This window comes from Pieris brassicae, chromosome 9, assembly GCF_905147105.1.
Source record: "Pieris brassicae chromosome 9, ilPieBrab1.1, whole genome shotgun sequence".
Classification (NCBI taxonomy): domain Eukaryota; kingdom Metazoa; phylum Arthropoda; class Insecta; order Lepidoptera; family Pieridae; genus Pieris; species Pieris brassicae.
In genome coordinates, this window is record NC_059673.1 from 8,384,930 (window position 1) to 8,410,672 (window position 25,743).

Sequence of the window (25,743 nt, forward strand, 5' to 3'; positions counted from 1 at the left end):
CGGGAAAATGTCAGATGAATTGTGTTTTGTGAATAATTAACGCGTAGATCTAATTAATTAGTTTATTTTATTGTGCAAGATTATAAAATTAAATACTTATTACTATTAATATGAATGCGTCTACATCAGCTCAGGCCGCAGCCTCGGATTCCAATTCTAGTGCCGCACAAAATTCGCGTCCAAGTCATTTTATAATTTCAACATGCCGAAGGTACTTTTGGATATTTATTTTCGTATTATTAACATAATTTACTTTCATGTGAGTTTATGTTTTTCTTTATGCAGAAATAACGATTTATTATCTACGAATAGAAATTCATGTGAAAATCAGGAGACGGAAGAGTCAGAGGTTGAGGAGGTACAGTTAAAATAAAATTTTCTTGTAAAAAAATTAACTAATAAATGTTCGTAAAGTATACTTACAAAGTATTACATATATATTTCTCAATTTTACCCACTTTTGAACTGAGTAGTTGAATATTAAAAATAGCACAATATATTTTATTTTTGGATACTTCGTTTTGGTTATTTATTTCGTTAGATGTAATAAATAAAAAATAGATATTTATATGTAATTCCAACATAAAATTGCTTACTTTATTTGTTAATTCGTCCAAATGACCTCAATGCGACACGCATTGTTTCATGTAGATTGAAGATTGTTTCTATGATTACAGAAATGCCAAGAAATTATTTTTTAATAACCTTATAATTAATGAAACATTCATACATTTACATAGCGTCTACTTGCCGTATGCTGCAGATCAGGAAAGCTGGGGGCTGCGGCCTACACTCTACAAACAGGAGATGTAATTTATTCAGACATTTATGTTTAAATATAATTCTACTGTACGTATGTATGTATGTCACTGAACTCCTCTTAAATGGCTAGAACGATATTAATGATTTTTTTTTGTATGCGTTTGGGTGGAGCCCTACAGATAGCGCAGTCGTTATCTAGGTTATTTATTTATACAGCAAATAAACAGCTGGTATAGATCAAAATTTTTGTGTGTTCAAGTGGAGTCGAGAATGATTTACATTATTACATAGCTTTTTGTGTGTAAGACGTGTGTACATGACAACGTCTGTAGGATCCGCTAGTAACTTATAAATGTTTTTACTCAAACATAACTCAATCTTACGTATACATATTTTCATTTTGTCAGTCAATCAGTCAATCCAATTGCACTAGAAAGACACGAAAGTACTCTTCCGTCTTTTTCTATTAAATTGTGTTTGCGCTTTATTGATAATATATGTATTTTAATACTATGAATTGAAACTGCATGATATTGCTACCAACGTAAACCTACAACAATCTTGATGGCCTTTGTATGGTCTACCAAAGTCTTATCATAACCTAGTATATATACCGTGAATGTAAAAGACTGTAGACTATATATATATGTAATTTATATTTATTTAATGAGTTAAATTGTGTCTCAGCTTGAGGTTCTGGAAGAAATCCTCGATCGTCCGCCAGAACATCAAATATTCGTATCGTTATTTAGACAAGTGGATCCGGTTAAGATAATACTCGATAGTAAAAGTCAGAATACATTTATTAGCATCGTGAAAAAGATTGTATTCGAAGAAAATGACTCGAACGGCAAATGTAAACTCATTTTTGTCGCATCTAAAGATTACAGTAAGAAAACACGATTATTAATATTAATAATTATTTTAGTCTTGCCAATTCGGCAGTAACGTTACACGCTAGTGCTGCTTATAGGCTATCAAGTTATAGGTCCTGTTGGTGGCACGTCCCTACACCTGAATTAATTGTAGTTTTTTATTGGAGTTCATAATTTTATAGTAGTTAGAACTACACTGTGCTCCATTAGGGGAAACGTAATTAATATAATTAAAAAAAACCTTAATTAACTAATCTATGGAAAACATTTAGACCATTTTACATTTTTTTACAAAACGGCTGAAACGGATCTATTATAATAACGTAAACGTGTTTTAATAGACTTTGAAGCCTGCAAGCGTCGCATTTTCTCTCTATCTCTTCCTAATGAGCCACAAAATTGCACAGATGAGGAGAGATTGACATTTCTACGTACAGTGATAGATTTCTCCCAAAACCAAAGCGTGCATGCCCTAGGCGCTTTATTACGTTATCTAGATCTTAATTGGTCAAATTTGTGTATGGATTTACACACAAAACCACAATTTCTGGGCTTAAAACGGATTTCACTGTAAGTAAGACCTTGTTGTTTAAGTGTATAAATGAGTTACTTGCAGCTGAGTTTCACCATCGGACGTTGAGGCAGAATACGAAATTCGACCCGTAACACCTCAATGTCCGTCGTGCCACAACTGAGCGTTTTTAAGGCAGTTTTGGCGCACCGCCACTATTTGTAACTTGCGACACATTGCAGTTTTTCCAAAAAAATCGACTTAGGGTCCTTCTATAAAGGAGCGTACCCACTCTTAACGGCCGGCATTGCTTATCATCAGGTAAGCTTCCTGCCTGTCTGCCCTTTGTTATACAAAAAAAGAGTTAGGTAATAAGGAATCGTACGTTAACATATGGTGAACTAATTTTTATGTATTTCAAAAAATGCATGGACTTTAAACAGTAACCTTTAATTAATTATCCGTCCCTGCTGTTCACACAGAACACGCAAATTATCTTATTAATCAAAAACACATTGATTATATAACTCTTTTCTTTACCGTAATATAAGTATATTATTGAATTAAAAGTCTCTGATAAACGTCGAGTGTTGTTCAGTTTACGTCGTATGGAAACTTTAATGTACAGTACATCATTGCGTAAACAAGACATCGTGTAAAGTCAATTATTAATTACGAGTATGAGTGTAAGTGCTATCTTTTATTCTATGACACAACGCTACCTTACAAAGCTTTTTGTGTTTCGTCTCTTTCTGTGAAAATGTTTTTTTGGTGAAGTAAATAGGGAAACTTGAAAAACACTGTTAGTAATAAATAAATGAAGAAAAACTGCATTTTATAGTAACGACATAGTAACAATGGACGAAGACACATATCGGGGTTTGCAAATATTTAGTACCATATCTCATCCGAGTAACTTTAAAAAGGGAGTCCAAGGAAGCAATAAGGAAGGGCTAAGCCTTTTTCAACTATTCAGCAAATGTTCCTCGAAAGTCGGCCACCGACGTATGAGGTAATGATTTATTTTATATTTCTCTAAATCTTTAGTAGGCAAAAATTGGTATGTACCAGAAAGAGTAATAAAGTAACTGCTAATAACGTTATTTGCAAACAATTTTGCTCATTTTTAATTTAATCAAAATATTTCGTTTTTAAGGTTAATTTTTGCTTCTACTTTTTTGTATAATATAAGCGAGACGCTTTCATATATCGCTTTTATTACGATGTGACAATCTCTTTACGAATATTGCAAAAATCAAAGAAAAACAAATTGAATACATTTATCATTAAATGTAATTGCAAATGCATGCATTAGCATTAAGTATAATGATACTTAATTAAATGTTCTCAGCGAGTAGTTATTTCTGTAATAATAAATGTAAAAATAATAATAATAATGTGAAAATTATGTATAATTTAAGTAACATTTTGGTCCTTCGAACCGGCTTACCTTTTCATGTTTTCATGTACAAAAATTTTAAACTTTAATAAGGAATACGGAATACGGAATAAGTAAACGACTTCTTAACTTATTCCGCGTATTTCATAAGATATGAAATGTATTTGTAGATAATGGATATGTAACTTTTAGGGCACTATTCCGTCATCCAAGTAAGGACTTAGTGGTTTTGAAGCAAAGACAAGAAGTCGTCGCCTTCTTTATGAGACCACAAAGTGATACTGCTCTAAGGAACATCTGTTCTTCGCTTAGATTCATCAAGAATGTCAATGTATGTTAATCAAATATTTGTAACGTAATAAGATGAATTCTCTGGTGATTTTTTTCTTTATTACTGCATTGCTTTAATCACTATTCTAATAGAGAGATTACAATAGCGTAAATAGTTTCAAAATTTGACTTGAATTTTGCTACATTAGGTTTAGAAAAGATTGAGCATTTTTTTAGAAGGGTTAGACCATTCAAGAAAAAGGTCTTTTATGTTGACTATTAAACTAACAGCTGTAACAGCTTCATTATAAGGATTATGACGTACAACCCCCAGTTACTGCTGCAACAGATAAAAACAAAAAAGGTTCAGGAATATGTGTAGTTCATGTCACAACTTAAAAGCTCAAAAGTTATCCTGACCATATAATTAATGCTTCATAAGGGCTGGCAAAGGCTTTTGGGGCGTCTTTATCCCTTAACGCCGGTTGAAATAACCTTTAATATGAAAATGACGATGATTATTATAAGGGGACTGAACTGATATTGCATATACATTTGTTTTAGGGTATTTTAGCAAAGATTAAAGCGCTTTCGGCTAAAGCTTACCATTGGAAGTCTCTTTATAATGTAAGTGTGATTTTGCATTCAGTTTCAAATTCAAAATCATATATTCATTAAGATAACACAATGTACACTAATTAATGTCAATAAAGACATATATATTAAATGCTTCTAAATTTACATTTATCGACTGCCATTTCTCAAAAAAAGGGCGTAGAACGCTCGAAAAGAACTGGTAACAAACTTCACGATACCCTTTTTAATCGCCAAGTTGTTTCTTTTACTAAATGTTTGCAAGTAGCTGCAACCATTACACCTTGTTCCACATGACATCTGAAGTAATGAATAATAATAAAATGAATTAAAAACAAAGATTTGTCTCAGATTGTCAAAGATCCTCTATCAGCTGTAGGCATGGTGAAATAGAAGCACGCACTTACATTCTCGTGGGCACAATACGCACTAATAGTGAAATATTGATGACAATTGTCAGTTACGATTAGGAAATTAATAAAGTAGAGAAGGAATTTAAATAATATCAAATCAAATTCTAAAGCTAATATTTACACAATTTGTTGGAACTAGCTACATATTTCAACAAAATTTAAAGAAATAATGTTAAAAGTTTTTGATATACCTGTCTGTAATTGTGCTAAGAAACAAAATAACATCGTTTTGCTTATTTTTCTATCGTAATAAACATTCATTTTTAGACCCTATACAATGCGGTACTGATAAGTGAATTATGTGAGCCAATAGCTCGCTCAAGTGAATATTTGGAGAATATAGCCACTTGTGACACCAACAAGTTATATGAGGTAATAAAAGTATTTAAATCATTTAGATTCATGAGATCACTATTATAAGACTCGGTGAAGGTAACTTCTATATCGTCATCCTAAACCTTTAAAATGGAAATATAAAAGGCTTAATGCCGAAGTTTTGCATTTAAGAATTGTTCATAAATATTTTTAATGACATAATAAAAAGCTTTTGTTATTTATAAGTTTCTATTTATTTCATTTTACAAAATATAAACCCAATTAATAATTTTTAGTCAGCCATGCCTAACCCACAAAGAGTTTAAGTTTAAATTTTTTAAAGATTTCTTCAAGCGTACTAAAGTTAATAGAAAGAAAAAAATTTCACAAACGAGGTTCGAAAGCATACCGCTAGGTTCAATTTGTGTAATTCTACCAATATAAAAATTTACTTACAATTAACAGATGGCGTTATACATGAATAGAATAATAGATTTCGATCTCTCGAAATCGGAAGGAAAGTTCACTGTTAAGGCTGGAGTGGATGCGGACTTAGATATGAGTAAGACAAAACATTCCAATGTGACTGTATAAAACATGAAATATATTTAATTTTCCTACTTTATAGCAAATATTGATTCAGTTATAATTTTGCAAATAAAGCAGCAGTAAGCTAGTAGCTTCAGCGTGTGAATGTCATTCCTGATGTTGTAGGTTCGATACCCGGCTTGTAATGCCAATGTACTTTCGGTATATGTGCGCATTTAACATTCACACGAACGGCGAAGGAAAACATCGTCAGGAAACCGGCATTAAACCCAAAAAGACGAAGGCTGATCACCTACTTGCCTATAAATGATTATGAAACAGATACAGAAATCTGAGGCCCAGACCTAAAAAGGTGATAGCGCCACTGGTTTGTTTTAATACTTCACAAGTCGGTTTAATACATCTTTCTATAAACATGCTATTTATAACTAAAATGATTAGCATTTGAACCACTTTATTGTTATGTCTTAAGAAAAGCAAACAATGGCCAGTCTCCACAACCTTATGTCGGAGACTGCCAAAGTAGAGATGGAGCGTCTCCCATCCTTCGTTGAAGAGTGTACGATGTTGTATATGCCTCATTTGGGATATCTTCTGGGAGTAAAGGCCTGGTCTGATCATCTCACCTTGGACCAGAAGCAGCTGCCGGATATGAAGTTCATGGTACTATTTGTAAAACAACTTAGGGTAATTTATGGAAGTAGTGCCCAAAAAGCCTTAACATCAGATGACTTCAGCCGATTTACTTTTTTTTTTAATTATTGACATTTCAGGTGGACATCTGCATAAAATATTTCATATCAAAAGTTTCGTTTGCTATATGTTTATATCACTTTTAATTTATAATTTTTAAATTACGGACTTTTAATTTTATAGTCAAGTTGTTGACTTTGTAAACCGAAATTATTTCGCCTGGAATCGAACACAAACCAATCAAACCAAACCGTAAACAGCGATAGCGCAGCAATGCCATAGTCAAAAAATATGTGTCGATCGAACGCAAATTTCTTAGCTAGAAAAGATTTTCTTGGAATTTTTGACTTACATTGTTCCATTTTACAGTTCCAAAACAACGATTATATTCATTACAAAAGCAAAGGTTGCGATGGTAAGTAATAATTACTTCACAAAGAATACATTTCAAAACAATTTACTTAGAAAAACTATATCCAAAGGACATACAAAAATAACGCTATTTAAATATATTTCTTGGTACAACAGCTTGGTGAGTTCTATGTGGACTATTAACACATGCTCCCTTTCGTTAACAACTCGACATATATAACCAAGATTCGACGACATGCACAAAAAGAAGGAACTCCGAACACCTACTTGTCTATAAAATAAAAAAGAAACGGCTCTATTCCGAATCCAAAGCCAGCCTGATTATTAACACATATTTTGGTTATCGCTTCTAATTTAAAGGAAATCCTAACAAAAAGTTCAATTTAATGTTTTGTATTGTTGAAAAACGCTTTGTCATGGTGGCAAGCTATCCATTGCCGATATTGTCATATGTTTAAATTAAAAACAACAATTAGAGCATTTCATAGCAGTAATACATGAGCCGTCGAGTTAGATAAATAGTGCAATAAACTTTATGCAATAAAAACCTTTTTATCTTAAAGAATACACTCTTTTACCGGATTGAAGCTGCCTATTATTATAAACTTATAATGATTTTACATAATTTTAATTTTTTTCCGACGTTTCGCGTGCTTTACAGCGTGCGTGGTCACGGTGACTGAAGACAAAAGGTGTTGAATGTCAAAAAGTATCACATAATGCATAGCTTCAATCCGGTAAAAAAGTGTTTTCTTTAAATGTGTAAAATCTATGTTAACAAAAGACAAACTTTTTATCTGTTTATTTGTACTATTATAGAACTGGACCTACTAATAGGCGACACGTACCCAGAAATAGTTGCTCACGAGACACGTATCATGATGCGTTTCACGTCAATCTTATTGGAGAATTTGAATTCTTTGTCCGCGCTTATCGAGAATTGCGCAGAATTAGATTGGTTTGTATTTACATTCATAAACTGAGTTTTATATATTTTAGAAATTGTTTTTCCATTAAACTTTAGGAAACACCATCAAAGTTGTGATTTTCTGACGCCCTATTGTTGTACAGTTTGAAGAGTTTCGTTTCGAGTTCGAGTGTCATAAAGTGGAACTAAATTTAAATAAACCGTCAACAGACTAGGCAAAAATGAAAGGCCATCGATCCAATTCATTATCTCTTAGCTCTTAGATCAACTGCCTGTATATCTTTCAGGCTGCTAGTTAAGCTGCGCTGTTTAGTTAATAGGCTAGGCTGTTAATTGAACGGCTTATTAAGTTGGCTGCGACATATATATATATATTCTAGAATACATGACAACTACGGAAAAAAAATAATTTTACAAAAAATCTCCTTCCTTTTACTTAATAACTCCGCAACTAAATAATTTGTATTGGGGACGTGAGTTGAACGGTCAACGCGGAATACAGCTATTTAATAAATGAAACACCTCCACAGCCTTATAGCTATATCCAAAGTATGTAAAGAACTTAACTTCGTACGTCCAGAGTTAACTATGGACAAAATAATACATATAAAACAGGGAAAACATCCCTTATACTTAACCATTTGTGAGAGTTTTGTTCCAAATGATGCCGAGAGCACTCACACGGCAGGATTTGTTAAGATATTAACGGGACCAAATTCGAGTGGCAAGTCTGTTTATATGAAACAAATTGGTAAGACATACTATTTATAAAGTTGAATATATAAAGCTGACAATATATATGTTCCCAATTATATATCATTTAGTACATTGGGGTGGCGAAATGTTGTTAAAAATAATGCGAAGGTAAACGATATTGTTGCGATACCTATGACTTTATACACTGAATCGCGCTATAAGAGTTATTTCGGCCGCAAAGAATATATACAGCTATTCGGGCCTTCATACCAGTCAGTGGTCAAAAATGCCTCTCTAGGTGGGAGGAAGAGTCCTTCCTCTACATCATTAAACCCTATTGAAAGAACCACCCCATTTCAGTAATTGAGCTTGACGTAATTTAATACCAATAAAAATTAGTGACATATAGTAACATAGTTTCATGTTTACAGTGATTCAAGTTGTGAGAGACTAAATAGCACTGATAATTCAGTAAAAACTATAACGTCATTACTTCGTTGTTTTAATTTTATTGAAATCACACAATTGTTCAAAAGTACTGCAGTCAAAACTCGAGAAATCATGAAAAAAATTGTGACCAACGTGGTGGAGGTCCTATCATTTGAGGCTAATGTTTTATTCACATAGCGTCTTTATGGCATGTACATGATAAACGGCAAGCCTTAAAAAACAAAGCAACGGTTTAGTATTTCACGCCCAATCGGGAGTTAAATAAACTTGAAATAATGTAAAAATGAACCTTTAAATATGTATATGTGTGTGTTATTGCTGTATTGATGTGTGTAATATGATTTTATAACAGAATATCCTAGTAATGAAATATTCAGGACAATGTTGAAACTAACACAATGCCAAACGGACATATGGTTGTCCGCTTTAAGAATAAACTTATTATTATGAACAAATATATAAAAACAATGAAACAATTTTAGGTCTGATAGTATATCTAGCACATATAGGCAGCTTTGTGCCAGCAGAATGCGCCACTATTGGTATCGTGTCAAATATTTTCACCCGAATACAATCAACTGAATGCATCGCGGCGCACATGTCCGCTTTTCTCATCGATCTCAAACAGGTTAATTCTGACATATTCTAAAATGAAGTTCCCTTGCCGCGTCTATATGAACACGATAATCTCAATAACTACCGAATGCGCGGTATTAATGTGTTTGAGGAAGTATAACAATAATTCACGAAATCCAATGTATTTAATGGCCATGCGACTTTGGTCGGAAATCCCACGAGGACAATCTGCGAAGCTTCTAAGATGAAACTAGAAGGATATACTCCCGCTTTTACTCTATAATTTCTATTTAGCATAATATTCATTATTAGATTTAATGTATATTGTTATAATTTCACCCTTTAGTAGTTCTAATAGACCCAGACACATTGCTATATTTACATTGTGACAAAAACTCACTCACACCTACCCGCATTCTTCCTGTATATAGTTTTGTTAAGTCTTTATAACTGTATAACTTTTATTAAACGTTTCAATTTTTTTTAAATTTAGCACTTTTCCACCGACAGGTAAGGTAAGAAACAAAGGTAAATATTTTCCTAAAATATTAAACGTCAACATATGCGAAGTCAGTACAAGCTGCTTTCTATAAAGGGACTAATTTTTCATAGATGGCATTAGCCCTACAAGAATCGTCAACGAATTCTTTGATACTGGTAGATGAGTTTGGTAAAGGCACTTCGGAAACCGACGGCTTGTCTCTACTCGCGGCGTGTCTCAACACGCTACTATTTAGGTCTGAGGAATGTCCACATGTCTTTTTATCTACCCATTTTTTGAACGTAAAAGAGTTTATTGTTGATACTCCAATCGTTAAATTCTTGGTAAGTTAAAATTATTACTATTATAATACTATAATTATTAAAATTATTAGTTATTTCACCATCTTCGAGTACAAATTATGATCACATACCTACCGCCGCTTACGAAGTCTTTCCGACCGCATAACATATAAAAAAAACAATGGCGCTACAACCTTTTGGTTATGGGCCTACCTACTACCTCAGGGATGAGAGTCGCACGCTGAAGCCACTAGGCCAACACTGCTCATAACATATATATTCGCCGCATAACATATACAATATCTCACCCTCAGCCACTGAGACCTGCGGGCCAGGTAGTCGTAGGTTGGTGGATGTAGGACACAACTTCCATCCTCCACACTATTTGTATTCATTAATTCAAATTGTTAAAAAACAAAATTAACCCAGACTTGTATCTTTCATAAATCACTCAATCTTAAACATTTTCTAGCGTTCTCAACACTGATACATTTTATCCTTGTCTATTGTTCAATTTTAATACTTTAACTAGTCTCATTTTAAACGTGCTGGCTTTTTTGCGAAACATTTTTTTCTTGGAATATGCATACTGCATACATATATGAAGTGAAAATTTAACAAAAGCAATTCTTTCGACATAAAATCAATCTGAAAACACTTTTAAAATCAGAGTTTCGAGCACATAATCCAAGATGGCGAACCGGTATTCTTATTTCGCGTAATGGAAGGCTCTTGCGAGTCCAGTTTCGCCCACCAGGTGGCGTGTTCCAGTGGAATTGAAGAAAATATAGTGCATAGAGCTAAACAAATCTTCCAGGCCATGAATGTAATGTAACAATATCTTTATATTACATATTCCTACTTAGCCAAAATGGGATTGACACCAGATTCACCTTTAACACCATCAACCCTTTACGAGCCATAGATTTCTGAATCGTAGCACATAGAAAGAGAACCCCATGAAGTATGGGTTCGAACCTACGACCTCAGGTTTGAATATAACTCATAAACCACAGTCAATTTATATACAAGTTGTTTTTTAGTAGATGTTTTTAGTGATTTTTCTGTAGTGTTAAGAAAAGATTGCAAATCGTGTCATTTTAAAGTCATGAATACTAATGTCTTATTTCAGAATCACCAATTACCAGAACCGAATAAGAAAATAATGTCGAAATTAAATAATATCACAAAGAAGATAAGAAAAGACCTCATTCTAGAAGACATTTATTAAAAAATCGCTTTAAACATTTCGATTAGCAACATTATATAAAATTTCAAAATATACCAATGATAACGGAATGTTTTATAATATTCTTAATAAATAATTTTAATACTTTTGTTATTTTTTATTTCACCATTGCGAGACAATACGTTCGGTGAACACTGTCCCTTGTACGCACAAAACAGATCGCCTACTAAAGAAAATATCAATTAAACATATAACAGATCATATAAATGTGTCTCTATATAATCTTTAAAAAAAATTAACAAAAAATATTGAGAACTTCCTTTTATTCATAAGATATTTGTGACCTCAATGTTGCTCAAAAATGCATGTTACAAAGCAATAAAATTACAATTCAAAACACATTTTCTTAGATAAATAGTATCCAGTTAATTTATTTAACTACATAGACTTCATTTGCTGCATAAGTTCCTCAAGGGACAGTTCAGAAGCCGCCACTGCGCCACCTGTACTGGACTCGGGCGTGCTATTATCTACTGGGATACTGTACGCGACCTAAAAAAAAATACAGTTTATTAAAATTTAATGAACATATATATTTATGTACACGATGAAATAGACTGAGTTCTGAATTCGCAAGAAGTTTTGTGATTAAGGAAATTAATTTTATTGTTATAATAGGATGAGGGTAGGACCAGAGGCACGAGCGATGATTGCCGTGTATTCGACGCTTTTAAGACATAAATTGTATCTTGTGTGATGTGTAATTTTGATTTTTTTCGGATATAACTATGTTGAGGGGTATGTTTTTTCTAATTATTATTTTAAGATTTGGTTTTATTTTGTTTTGAAGCTATCTAAAATGTTTTCTTCCTTTTTAGCTTTGGGAAACGCTCTCAAATTAGATGTTCATTATTGAATAATAAATGAACAAATTTGTTTATGTGGTAAACGTTACCACATATATTAGTTTTGATAGGATAAACCAAAATCCTCCTGGCTCCCACATTTATTTAGTTAAGTTAATTATAAGATTTAGTTCAATATATTAGTATCTAGATTAATTGTCTGAGGTTCCTTTTATAGATATCTTAATATGTGCTAATTTGTTTTATTTAATGTTAAAAACCCATAACATTGTATTTGATTTGTTCAACAATTCTATGTAATTAATAAAAACTTCAAGATATTCTGTTGCAGGAAACAATGAAGATTTTCTTGTACATATTGTATGCGTGTCATGACGTAGAATACACCATATTCATAATAAATATTGCCTATAGAAATTAAACATAGCTGAAAATAATATAAACATCGCGGAAGTGACGTTTTACCTTTCATGAAAATAATTTCCTTTCAACAAAAATATAATTATTTCCATTTTCGTAATGCGTTTCGTTGCGGGGGCTCTTTGATATTCTTATTTAGTGATTACGTCAACAGTAATTATTTACTTTTTTACATGTAATACCCACACAATGTATATGCTTGAAAACGAAATGCATTTTTGAGGATTCCTACAAAAAATTTTTACGTTTATGTACTATTATGTTTAAGAGCTTTGCTTTTGTTGACAAGGGTGGGTGGGAGCTGATAAATAACAGTAAATCTGTTCGTTTATATATAAACTCAACAATGCGTCGTAATGTTGCGTGTTTTGTCTTTAACTGTATTTGTGTGTATTATCTTTTCGTGTTATATGTAATTGTAAATAAAGACTATCTTCTTATATAAGTTATGAAATTTCCAAATGTATATCTTTATACCTGTACTCCATCAACCAGATTCAAGTTGGGTGTCTCCTCTTCCGGTGAATTTTCATCGACCAAGCTGATACCTGAAAATTCACAGTTGTCGTAATGTTTTTAAGACTGGCCGAAAGTTTATTATCTAGAATTTTTTGACGTTTACAAGTACTGTAAATGAATCTCAAAATAAGATCATAGGCGCAAAACCGGCATTGTTTTGTGAAATGCGATTGAATTATCTTGAAAAAAAATTTCGTGTTTTTTCTTATTTCCTTGAGATCTGAGGAAAAAATTATGGAGAAAAATTGCACGGAAAACCTAAATATAATTTTAATCCGGAAAAGCGAACAGTTTAACCATAGGGTTCACAAGTTCGTGGGGGCAGATAGTTTATAATAAAACGGCTTACTAGACAATATGAAAAATAAAATGTTATTAAGACTGAGTCATGTATGACTGGGTCACAGAGTCGAATTGACAATAAGGTTTGCCTAATGCCTTAGATAATGTCTTTGTCTATCCGATACTAATAGTATTTGGAGTTTAACTTCGTCTGAGACTACATCGAAAAACAATTTGAGGGGGTAGTGCAAACATGTATTGGGTCAAGGGATTTATACTAAAATAAAATACTTTTTCGGTTTGATCTTTATTACTTACGGTTCCAGTGATGAACCAGTGTCCCACCACACATTATTCGCTATTTTTCTTTAATAATATCCTTTATTTAACTACGTTTGTCGTACTGTAATACGTTCAGTCTACACTGGTTGAACTTCCTCTTGCGATTCAGGCGATGAATGATGATCTTCATACTATAGCCAACTGGAGTAAAGACTTTGGTCTTAACATTAATCCTGCCAAGAGTCAAGTCGTTATCATCGGAAGCCCTTTCTTTATTTCAAGGGTCAAATGGACTCAGCTCCCTGGCGGTACCTTGACGGCGTGGCCTTGACTCTCAATAAAACTGTTAAAAACCTTGAGATCTTCTTCGTCCAGACGTTATCCTGGGGTCATCACGTGAAGGAAATCAGCCGTAACATTTACGCCGCTTCTTATGCTCTGAGACGTCTTTCTAATTTAATTTAATTTATTTCCAACAAAACACACACAGAAACACATAAAAAAATAATAATCAAAAATAATAATAATAGAGAAAAAACAATTTTTTTAAAGAAAAAGATTTTTCAGAAGATTTTTGAACGGAGGAGGGATATTATTCCAACATTTTGTCGCGCTATATTTAAAACTCCCACGAAATGAAATTTCGTAAATGAAATAAAATTTCCTTCCTATTCGCACTAAAACCATGTTAGCGCAATCTCTTCTGCTTCCTATTCTCGATTATGCGGATTCATGAACCTCTGATATGAAAGAAGAGCTACTGGATAAGATGGAACGCCTGCCAAATTTCTGCATACGTTTGATAGTTGGGCTTCGGAAATATGACCATATGTCTAAATTCCGTAGGCAGCTGGGGTGGTACCTATTCGAACCAGATGTGACGCTCAATTCTTTTCAATCCCAAAACCCCTTCTTATCCCAAAAATTACTTCAAATTCTTAGGTCCTTCTAACTATATGTTACGCTCTTCCAATAGATGCTTATTGGAAATTCCATCTTATACCTTATCCTTCTTAGGCAATTCATTTAGGATCTCCGCCATTAGGTTGTAATCCACAACTTAATGGCGGAGGCTGCCCGAGTCCATACGATTGGCTACCTCTGTATCATCTTTTAAATAAATATAATCTCTTCTGTATAAATACTTCCTAACCTTATCGTATCCTGATCAATCGTAACTTGTGTAATTCTTGTGTTTCCTTTTCTTTTGCATGGCATTTGCATCGCTATTCGCTGTTCATGAATCTGTAAGATTAGCTTTTTCATTTTAGGTTTGTTATTAATATTATTTTTTTTACTTTAGATTAAGGATTTGGGAATATTTTATATAACATTTGGTTCTGCACTTCTTGCACTCATCATTTTCTGTTTTAGTTTTTCTCTTACTAGGGTTGCCTGGAATAGATCGCTTATTAGCGATAAGGCCGCCCGTTGCAGCCCTTGTAATTTTTATGTATTGTGTTATTGTGTTTCTTTTTTTGCAACAAAGTGTGAATAAATAAATAAATAATATATGTGTATTTGTGAAATTTCAGAATGATAACCTGGCTACGTACTTCCGAGCCTTTTGGCAGTGTTTCCATGGATTTCACATTCCATTAACAAGAGCTGAGCCCCGTGTCCGTACCATTAAAAAAAGTCAGAGTCGAGACATAGGGCGAACTCCTAAGTATCTTTGTGATGTAAACGTGTAACAGAGCACCTTGGACACTGATTTTGTTCTTTTACCATATCGCCATATTTTTTTTATATTAATTCTTCACAGACTTGAAAGCTTTTTTAATCCTTTACACTTGGACATACATATCTACATAGTAGAAAAAAACTATTGAAATTGGTAAAAAAATATGCATACTTAATTAAGGTATATAAGAACTTTGTTCAGCCTTTTATTTTTAATTTATAGATATGTATTTTAAATATAATAAAAATCTCACCCCACTGATTATCTACATGTATAGGTTTGTCGTCTTCCGTCACTTCAGTCGCGACCTCCACGGCGGCCGGTCGTGCGTTCACCTCTGTTTGACGCAATCTACAATAGGAGTCTTCGCATTGAGGGTTAGGCTGTGAAATTTAAAAAAATATTAATCAGTGTAAAAGCAAGGTTTATATTATTATTTTTTTTAAATCATAGCCCTAACATGGACTAAAAACCTAAAAACATTATTATTATAAACTAACATCCGACCTAAGCGACTCAACAATAATCATTATCTTTCATTAAATTTAGACTGCCCTTAAACATCGTACATTAATTCGGTATTTTTTGAGTTTAACTCGTACATACAGACGTTCGATATCTAAAGGTATTCCATTTTTATCACTCTGTATTTGAGTTACTAATTGCCTAACATCCTTTTTTAATATTAATAAATTGTATGAATTCTTATTTAGTTTCAAAAGTTGTAACCTTCCATTAGTCTAATCCTACAGTTAAAGTCATCTGTCTCGTTCCATTGCAGTGAAACAACAATATGACAGAAAGAGACGAAAGAGTGCAATCAGACTAGTCTAGATTAGTCTCGTAGAATTATTGTGTATTTTAAGTAATTAATAAAACTATACCTTGAGAGCCATTGTGGGAAAGAAGTCTGTCAAAGCGCTGTAACCCAAGTAATGGCTGACATTACCAAATCCGAGCAAGAATTTTAATGTATTTTGTACTGAAATTAAATTAAAATATAGTAGATTAGTCCGTACTCTGTAACTCGCCACTAATAAATAGTCCGCTAATACTAAGTATAGATAGCGCAATTTAAAAGAGCGTTTTGAAGTGAAACTTCTTTATCGGCGTTGGAAAAAACAATTACCGACACATTTTTCCGTAACGCGCCAACTTTTTCTTGTCCACTGTTGATTCGAAGAGATTAATAACAAAATATATAATAAGGTTAACAACGATAGTAATAATTCTATTACAATTAATGAAATTCTCTAATAATCTTAGTAGTACTAAGGTAAAATGGAATAATTATATTATTTGTATTTATGTCTATGATAATAAAAACCTTTTGTTACGCTTTATCCAATTAAACATTATTTAACCAATTTCTGTAAAGTTGCATATAGTAGATCATTTTTCGAAAAATAAGGTCATAAAGAAGTTTCACTTCTTACGTGTGTACGCACACATATTTTTCAACACGTATTTTTCAACATTACTTATGAACTAACATTAAAAAGATTGTATAACGTTTCTTATGGATTATATAATATCTTTAAAAATATTATTTTACCTAAAAACCCAGAAACAATGCCCATAGTAGTGGGAAGACTTGCTGCACACACTCCTTCCCGTTTCAAGGTTTTCTCGTCGATCTTGGAAGCAACAACTAAAGGAGGCGCGCACTGTATAATATATTTATTACTAAAATTTATGATTGATTGATGATACACGAGTTTAAATGCGATTAAACAATACGTTTAGGATATCTGTATACATTAAAACTATACTTTAGCAATATCCGTCTGTCTGTCTTGTAGTATAAATATAAAACTCAAATTCCAATATGAATACATTATTGAATTATTTAAATCAACGGAAGCAGTGTTAGAATAATGCTCAAGTATCCATTTCCCAATCTGTGGGTGTCTATGCGAATTATGCTGATAGATTTTTCTTTATGTATATTATCTTGATCAACCACTATGAAGAAACTAGTATGTCTTAATTTTTCAAGAATGTGTAACAAAAAAAATGTTTTACAAACTTACTGCAAAACAAGCTGTCTCGCCTGGAACAATAAACTGAATATGTCCTGACACAGCATTTTCACTGACTCCAGATTCAAACCAGCGTTGGTTAAGTTCATTGCAGGCTGTATTGATGGCCATACGAGCCTCAAAATTATCCACACAACTTAAAACTAGATCTACGGGTCCTCCTGATAAACTGCCTTTGCTGGAAGAACAATAAATTAGATTATATTTTCAATAATGATGTCTTTTTCTTAACAGTGGCTTTTTTATTTTTGTTCCTCTCTCTCTTGGTCAATCTATTTAAGTCTTTACAAATATCAAGTTCTGATGAACTCTTGCACTTCTTCACAATCTTTTTTATGTTTTCTTTAACTAGGTTGTCTAAAAATAATTACATAGTAACTATAAGGTAGCCATTTGCACCATGAAATTGTTTTCTTTGTATATGCGTAGATAAATAATGTAACAATCAATGGAACCACAATCATGCTTTTTAATCATACATATAGAATTGTAGCACCACTTGATTTGATATTTTATAACACATAGAAACTGCTGGTCTTATTACTATTCATTCTAAAATTTATTTTTAATTAATACACATGAGTTTTTATTTAACAATTTAAAAAATTCATTAAGTGCATTAACAAAATTAATATGCTAACAAGCCACCTAAATTGTTGAGTTGAGTTTTTAGATACAGAAGTTGTATTTTCTATTTAAATGTATTTTTAGATAAACTTGTGGTCATCTAGTTGTTCGTAATATATATTCATGAGAAACTTTCACTCAACATTTTGTTCAAAATATCTTATTTAAAAAGAATATATTTTACAAACACTGAAATAATTAAAATTACCTGATTGAGTCACAGAACTTCTGGAAATTATCCATTGTAGTAATATTATAGTTATGTGCTTCTATGGTGACATCTGGGTTAATAGATTGCAGTGTTGCCGCAGCCGCATTGACCTTACTAAGCCCTGCTTGGTGGGGTTGGAAGAATAGCCTATTCATGTTTGCCAGCTCCACTTTGTCATAGTCATAGAGTATCAACTGGAACATAGAGTATTAACAATAAAGGCCTGAACACAAATTTGTTATAGAAATGAACTCGCAGACACTAATAATAGCAATATAATAATATTAGTATGGTTAATTAATTATATTGATACTTAAATGTCATGTTCATGTAGTTGGAACTCCACTTCAAGAGCCAGGGATAAATGTTTTAAATAGTCTAATAAGGAGCTATTAAAATCTAAATAAATCAAGGCCTAATCTCTTTAAACCTTTAATAATAATTAAAATATGGATTATTGTAATTATTCTATCACTACTTCATAATTTTATTTATTTTTTGAACAAAGTTTTTCATTTTACATAATAAGAAATACCTTTCCAATGCCACATCTTGTAAGCATTTCTGCTGTAACACTACCAACTCCACCAACACCAACAACAGCAACAGAGAGCTCTCGAATTTTCTCATAGTTGTCCACTATGCCCATTCGTTTGAGTGCCATGAGACGACTGTTTAATTTAAAATTATTAAACATTATCAATTATTAAGTGAAATAGATAAAATGAGTTTTATAAATGTTGGCATACAAATTAAGTAAAATTCTACACTATATTGGCTGTAACATATTGTTGATTTAAAATGTAGCAAGAATAATTAACGACGATAATTCTACAGGTTACTTAAAAATAGAAGCGTTACTAGAAATAAATTATCGACTCTCTGCAGACTCTGCGATTACATATAATGAAAAATCGTAAAATACCTGTAAGGATTTGAATCCACTACTTCCGAAGACATTATATCAATTTTCTGACGCACAGGTCCTGCGTTTCCCTGGGCAGCTGCTAATTTAGCTTCCAATTCACTTACTTTTCGCTGTAAATCCTCAATACTAGCCATTTTTACACAGTATTATTATAAATCTTTAGACTAAATCACTTTTCGAATCTGGTTTGTATTGAAAATATATAGCAAGAGACGTCGAATGCCCATTGTCAAAGTCACTGCAGACTGCTGACGGTGTGCCACGATAGAACGCTGCGTTCAACGTGTCCGTCCTTGAGTCCGTACCTGCTAATTGGAAGTTTTGTGGCAGGCTTATTAGCTACCTGTTTAATTCCAAATACGGATACGAAGAGCTACAGAAGTTTTCCCATGCACACATTGATTATTTCTCTATTAATATAATAGCGAAATAGTATGTAGTATTTTATGTATTGTTTATTGTAATTAACCCTTTATTTTTTATGTTTTTATGTCGTTTTCTACTAAATGTAAAATTTCCAGACCATGCAAATCATACTTGACAAAATATACACTTACTTAATGTTTTTTACAAATGTATCTATGAAAAACTAAGTCACCGAGATAAATTATTTTTAGTTCTTAACGTTAAAGAACAGTTTTGTCCCCGAAAATGTCCGTCTTATCAACATTTATTTTTATCTCTATTCTATATCCATTGTTTATATTCATTTTTTAATCGTTAAATATTTGTTTAACATTATATTGTAATTTTAATATTGTTGTATTTGTTTTGAAAGAAAACACTTTTTATATTTCTAAACATTCAGATGTATTAAATAAACTTCGCTATTAAGTAAGGATCTGTGGATTCAACGTTATTTTTGGCAAAGTAAAGGTTATTGAACCATTGTCCTGCGGTTATTTGGTTCGTTTTTTTGAAAACAGGTTCATTTGGCCAAAACGAATGCACTAATATTTTTGACTACTTTGTCCTACTTAGAATAAATAATATGCAATCTATTATAACTACCACTCTCTCGGCTTCAATAATAATAACCCCGCAATTTAATTGCCCTTTTCTGTGTTACTTTTAGCTACTTAAAAATTAGAGAAGATCTATATTTGCCTAGTTTAATATTTATTCTTTTTTTCTTTATTAAATATGATTAAATAAATACAGCATAAGGTTAAGTCTTCTGTGGCTTTCAAGCTGAAAAAACGCAATTTCTACAAAAATATGACCCTCCGACCAATTTACGTTCAAACACAATCGTTTTCATTATTCTAGTCTAGACCAGTTAAGGTAAAATCCCGGTCGCAACACACTGTCATACATGATTCTTTTGAAGAAAATATAGCCCTTAAAATTACCGGCTAAATAAATTTAGAAAATACACCAATCAAATTAACCACTAAAATACTTTTTCTTCTATTTCTGTCAAATTATGCCTCTCTAATGAACAGAGATAGATTAGCTTTAGTTAAAACTATACGATGGATTAGGGTATGAAGACCTAACCAGTTCAAAACATATAACTGCGAAGTGCGGGCGCCAGAAAAATAATCGTTATTAGTTGTGATATATATTAAATGTATTTATACCAAAACAAAAATACAAAATACCTATATCTGAGCCTGAATCTCTAACCTAACCTAACCTAACCTAACAAAAACGATTCTATAGAATTTCATGACACATCAAAATTGAACAACGAACCATAGATACTTCCTAGACATACACCATACGTCACTATTTAAAACTTCAGTCACTCAAGTCTATTGTTTATTAACTAGATTAAAGTTTAAGAATACGACCCCAAAACTGAAATATCTGAAACCTGTATTATGGTCGGAGAACGAATACGGCACGTTCGTTAGTTGTTCTTGAAACATCGAGTAAGCATGACCAGTGGTTCAAGTTAATGTGTTTGTGATAGTTTACAGTGGTTTATCGTTTATAGTTAAACTATCAGAATTTGTAAGTATTATCTTGAAATGCAATATTAAACTTAAAATATCAGAAAAAAGATCAGAATCATCATCAGAATAAACAATTTAACATTTATAGGTTTTATTTTGCGGTTAATAAAAATTAATAATATTTGCGTAATATTTGATTAATTTTAACATAGGAGAAGTGAGTTTCTAATTTATAAAGTCCTTTTATTTTTAAATCTCTACTAAACAGTTAAAATGAACCGGTTTGTAACAATATAAATCATTTCATTCCAATCTAACCGATTTAAATGTTATGGAAGGTTTTATAAAGATTTACAATTTTTTTTACTGGCATTGGGTTGCTTTGTATTTTTTTGTGAATATAATATTCATTAACATGAGTTATTCAACATCAAAATAAAATTGTTAGCACTTTAGCAGCCATAAGTTCTGTTAAAAATGAAAATACATTTTTTATTAATGAAGAAATATAATATTATTAAAATGTGTACATTCATATTAAAGTCTCAGCAAAAAAAATATTATATTCGAAATGGCCACATTTGGATTTTATATAGGTCTGTTTTGTTGTTTGGCCACAAATTCGAAATCCGCACTGTTTTCAAGGGAAATTTCGCCACTGCTTGCTCCAAAAACTTCTTAAGAGACTCAATGTAGTCGTGTCGTTTATAGCAAGTCATGTCTTCTAAATCTGACCATAATTAGAAAGGTTGAGGTCTGGGCGAGATGTGGGCCAGTCTTTAGCTCTGATAAAATCCGGAACGTTGGTTTCAAGCCAGGCTTGAACAGTTCATGCCATGTGGCCAGGTACAGAATCCTGGAAAGTCCACAATATATTTTTTTAAAGTGTATTGCTGAAAGGTTACACAACATGATCCAAGACTGTATCTTAATACACTTTGGCTGAAGTTTTCTCTCGTTTAACACAAAAATGTAGTTTTGTGACTCCTTCATAAGTCACGGCCCACCAAACCATCACTGACGCAGGACGATGACCACGTGTTACATTTTCGAACACTTGAGCAGCTTCTTTAGAACTGTGTGCGCACACTTTATAATTTTGCTTATCGTAGTGTTCTTCAAACGCGAAATTTTTTACATCGGTAATGAGGATGTTTCTTTGCTTTTAAAGAACTCAATTAAAATCAAATAATCAAAACTCTTGGGCATGTCCTGTATATCATCGGTAAAGCGTCTTGTTTTATAATACGCGACAGAGTCCTAGCGGGAGTCTTCATTACCCGCGATAAGATTTTTGCTTCCTAATAGGGTTTCGACGAATTCTGGCTTTAACAGCATTAACAGACTTTGGATTTCTAACAGCACGCCATGATCTTTTCTGGTCTTCTACAGATGAAGTTTTGTTGTATCTATTGATACGGCTTACATATGGCATATATGGCATGGCTGATACCAAGCTTTTGAAGTGTCTGGACTATGACCGACGTATCCATACCCACTTTGTGCCCATGCACACTGCGGTCACTGCAGTCCTATTTCTCTAACACCCCATTCCATATTGCAATTTTATAGAGAGAATATATGAAATGTCGCAAAATTGGAAGAAGTTTTTATAATAAACTTTGAAAAAAAATGCATTTTCATTAGTAACATATAACTTATGGCTGTACTAGTTATTAAGACTAAAATAGTGACGTTGTTTTATAATTCAAATATCACGATAAAAAATACGTATAGTAATAAATATTTCGTTGCAATTAATACAAATACAGTACATACGTAAACCTTGTCTGAAGTGTTGAATAAGAAAATAGAAAAAGACAAATTTGCGCGCCATTGTGTGTGGCAGACTATGCGAACTATTGTACCAGCTTACACATTTTTGTACCATATTCTTGTAATAAATTATTATTATTATTGTGGGTAATTCAAAGTCAGGTAAGACTCAAAAACGAAACTCAGCCGACTCTCGTACGTCAAAAATTCGATTAATGACGAACTAGGAAGACAATTTTCGCGCTGAGTCTAATTTCTAAATTTTACCCTCAGCGCTAAGTATATATGTTTGTATGAACGAGCTTAAGTACTTTGTCTTGACATCAGCATTGGAACACTTAAATCGACAAAATATCCAATACACACTTTATATTATTGTAAATATGAAATAGGTGCGAGATCTTTTAAATCGAATCGAATTAGCTAGTTTCTCTATATGATATTTTAATCTTTTAATGAATCAATTATACCTTTGAACCCATTTGTTACACAAGATATCCCGCTCATGGGATAGGCACGAATATGTGTCGGCAATCAGTCTGCCCACAAATCTACCGAATCATTTCTTATGAAGGCTGTGTCTAAACTAATCACAGTTTTACCTCATACTTTGACCATATGTTCCATATTCCCTCCAAGCTCCTGAACATAAAAATATCCGTTAAAAAATATGGCCCCCAGACGTGCTCCTTGATGATATTCTACACATATACGTAAGTAAAAATAAACTTTAATAAGTTTATTAGTTTTCTTGATCGCCTTTGATTAAGCTAAGAAATGTCAAATTGTAAACTTCATTTAGATATATAATTAAGATCGTATTATGTTCCATTTTGAAGAAGACAAATAGCTTTGTTTAATTTTTGGTTATACTATACTTTTGAAAACGTGAATTGAATGCGCATTGTCATATAACAGACACTGTTTGATCACAGTTCGTTTTCTGCAGTTGAGTTCAAAAAGAATGTTATCACATAACTGATAACATAGGTTTTGCATGAGGCTTTATTTATATAACATATCGTCGGATCTTTAAATTATAAAATAGTTTTCGCCCGCTTGAATTTCATACAAACCCCGGAAACATGAACAATGATGCTACAATTGTTACAAGAAATGTGTGGCGTCTAGTGAAATGACAAGACTCAAAAATTTGGTATGGTTATATTTTATTTTAGAACTAAACAAACAACAGAAATCAAACAAGAAATTTTATAATTAGTTGCTGTCAATTATAGGGTTGTTAAAAATAAGCTATTGGTATTTTAAAATATTAATATGTGTATATATATATATATATATATATATATATAATACTTATTTCCTCTTAAGATGCGAAGGACAAAATATTCACAGGACAAGGCTCACACAAATCGATAACATGTTCTAAAATCGCTTGCAATTACGTTACGTTAATTGACGTATTATTTTAGAGGCCATTTCGAAAGTTTATATGTAAGTTATTATATATACTTGTATAATAATAAAATTTCAAGAAACAGACACGGAAGTATGAGATCAAGTGTAGCAACACTATTTTTAATATGAGGTTTTTGTTTTTTAATGTGACATTAGTTTTTGAAAATCGAATTCCAAAAATCGGTATCCGGTCTGTATTTTAATGCATATACGTGTTTAACAAAGTATAAAACGCTGTCGTATACACGTTTTTATGTTTTTAATGACAAAATCATTCGATCGCGAATTTTAAGCCTTTTTGGTGTCCAGTCGGTTAATAAAGTTTTATTGGGTTAGATGATGCAGCGGGAAAGCGGCAGCGAAGAGCGCACTCCGCTAGTGCAGCCTACTTATGTCTTCGAGTCTAGTATTTCCAGGAGCTATCAGAAGCGCCTGCGCAGATTTCAGTGTGCTGTTTGTGTGATTCTTATGTAAGTATATGTTAGATTTTGGGTTAAATATGCTACTTCGACCATTTTAATCAATATAAGTGTCCTTGTCAACAGCCTAATTCTGACAGTTACGATGTTGGTGACAGTTGGATATAATCTCACAACAGATGACGTCACAGAATCACCGCCTATATCTAACTTGACTACAAACACAGACTTGCAACCGCTTCTCAAAATGTCTTGGCCCTTACAAGGTGAGTGCGATTTAGCTGTTACAAGTGTTAAGTGAAAAAAGTTATAAGTATCGTAATGTCGAATGTGTAAGAAATGTCGATAGAAAGATAGATGCAGCGCTTCGTAGGCGTGTTTGATAACTAAATAATAAACAATGGTGCTACAACCTCTTTTGGTCTAGGGCTCAGATTTCTGTATCTGTTTCATGATCATTTGTAAATTGAATCGGCAAGTAGATGATCAGCCTTCTGTGCCTGATGCACGCCGTCGACTCTTTGGTTCTAAGGCAAGTAGGTTTCCTCACGATGTTTTCCTTCACCGTTCGAGCTAATGTTAAATGCGTACATAGAAAGAAAATCCATTGGTGCACAGCCGGGGATCGAACCTACGACCTCAGGGATGAGCGTCGCATCCTGAAGCCACTAGGCCAACAATACTGTTTGATAACTAAACTAAAGGAAAAACTTGCATGGTTCGCGAATCGTCCAAAACTGACATTTATATTACCGGATACGAAAACTAGACGAAAATATAGTAAAGTTCGGGCTATGTCCTCTGGTTCTCTGGTTTTATAGAGCAGTGGAGTTTTGTATAAACATCAGATTTGATATTCCCGCTTTAAGTACTTATAATTTAAGTTGTACTGAGTCTTAAAACTTCGCAGCTACACTGCAACCACGTTACCTGTTTATATAAAAAAATGTTAGATTGTTACGCCATGGTTATCAAACTATTCATCACCTTCC

The 25,743-nt window shown here is 32.6% G+C and overlaps 3 protein-coding genes across 3 annotated transcripts in view; 2 read left to right on the forward strand and 1 right to left on the reverse strand.

The window, feature by feature from the left end:
• The first annotated feature begins 110 nt into the window (after positions 1-110).
• LOC123714410 (mutS protein homolog 5-like) lies at positions 111-11,425 on the forward strand. The gene is made up of 18 exons (XM_045668652.1): positions 111-211; positions 286-358; positions 741-809; positions 1,450-1,651; positions 1,979-2,207; positions 2,990-3,160; positions 3,740-3,878; positions 4,382-4,444; positions 5,092-5,196; positions 5,605-5,701; positions 6,161-6,351; positions 6,751-6,796; positions 7,573-7,711; positions 8,212-8,432; positions 9,310-9,455; positions 10,016-10,228; positions 10,857-11,012; positions 11,319-11,425. Exons 1-18 carry the CDS (start codon positions 111-113, stop codon positions 11,415-11,417), a joined length of 2,460 nt encoding a protein of 819 aa, XP_045524608.1. The 3' UTR covers positions 11,418-11,425.
• On the reverse strand, positions 11,395-19,580 carry LOC123714213 (ubiquitin-like modifier-activating enzyme 5). Its single transcript, XM_045668406.1, has 9 exons — positions 19,234-19,580; positions 18,844-18,979; positions 18,306-18,502; positions 17,462-17,648; positions 16,984-17,095; positions 16,313-16,410; positions 15,682-15,811; positions 13,139-13,209; positions 11,395-11,927 (listed from the first exon to the last, which is right to left on the reverse strand). Exons 1-9 carry the CDS (start codon positions 19,368-19,370, stop codon positions 11,814-11,816), a joined length of 1,182 nt encoding a protein of 393 aa, XP_045524362.1. The 5' UTR covers positions 19,371-19,580; the 3' UTR covers positions 11,395-11,813.
• Positions 19,581-21,053: 1,473 nt separating this feature from the next.
• Positions 21,054-25,743, forward strand: part of LOC123714115 (peroxidase) — a 28,607-nt gene continuing 23,917 nt past the window's right edge. Inside the window, exons 1-3 of the mRNA XM_045668256.1 lie at positions 21,054-21,195; positions 24,669-24,802; positions 24,878-25,017. Of these exons, the coding sequence (XP_045524212.1) occupies positions 24,669-24,802; positions 24,878-25,017 (274 nt within the window). The 5' untranslated portion in view covers positions 21,054-21,195. The remainder of the gene's footprint in view (positions 21,196-24,668; positions 24,803-24,877; positions 25,018-25,743) is intronic.

Bases quoted from the DNA above. Each gene is read 5' to 3' on its own strand.
- LOC123714213 (XM_045668406.1), bottom strand. From the start codon at position 19,370: ATGGCTAGTATTGAGGATTTACAGCGAAAAGTAAGTGAATTGGAAGCT. The intron at 15,812-16,312 runs GTATAGTTTTAT...TAAATTTCACAG, and splicing joins TTCCCACAATGGCTCTCAAG to CCTAACCCTCAATGCGAAGA. The intron at 11,928-13,138 runs GTATAAAGATAT...ATTTTTTTTTAG, and splicing joins ATCTGGTTGATGGAGTACAG to GTCGCGTACAGTATCCCAGT.
- LOC123714410 (XM_045668652.1), top strand. From the start codon at position 111: ATGAATGCGTCTACATCAGCTCAGGCCGCAGCCTCGGATTCCAATTCT. The intron at 6,797-7,572 runs GTAAGTAATAAT...GTACTATTATAG, and splicing joins CAAAAGCAAAGGTTGCGATG to AACTGGACCTACTAATAGGC. The intron at 9,456-10,015 runs GTTAATTCTGAC...AATTTTTCATAG, and splicing joins TTCTCATCGATCTCAAACAG to ATGGCATTAGCCCTACAAGA.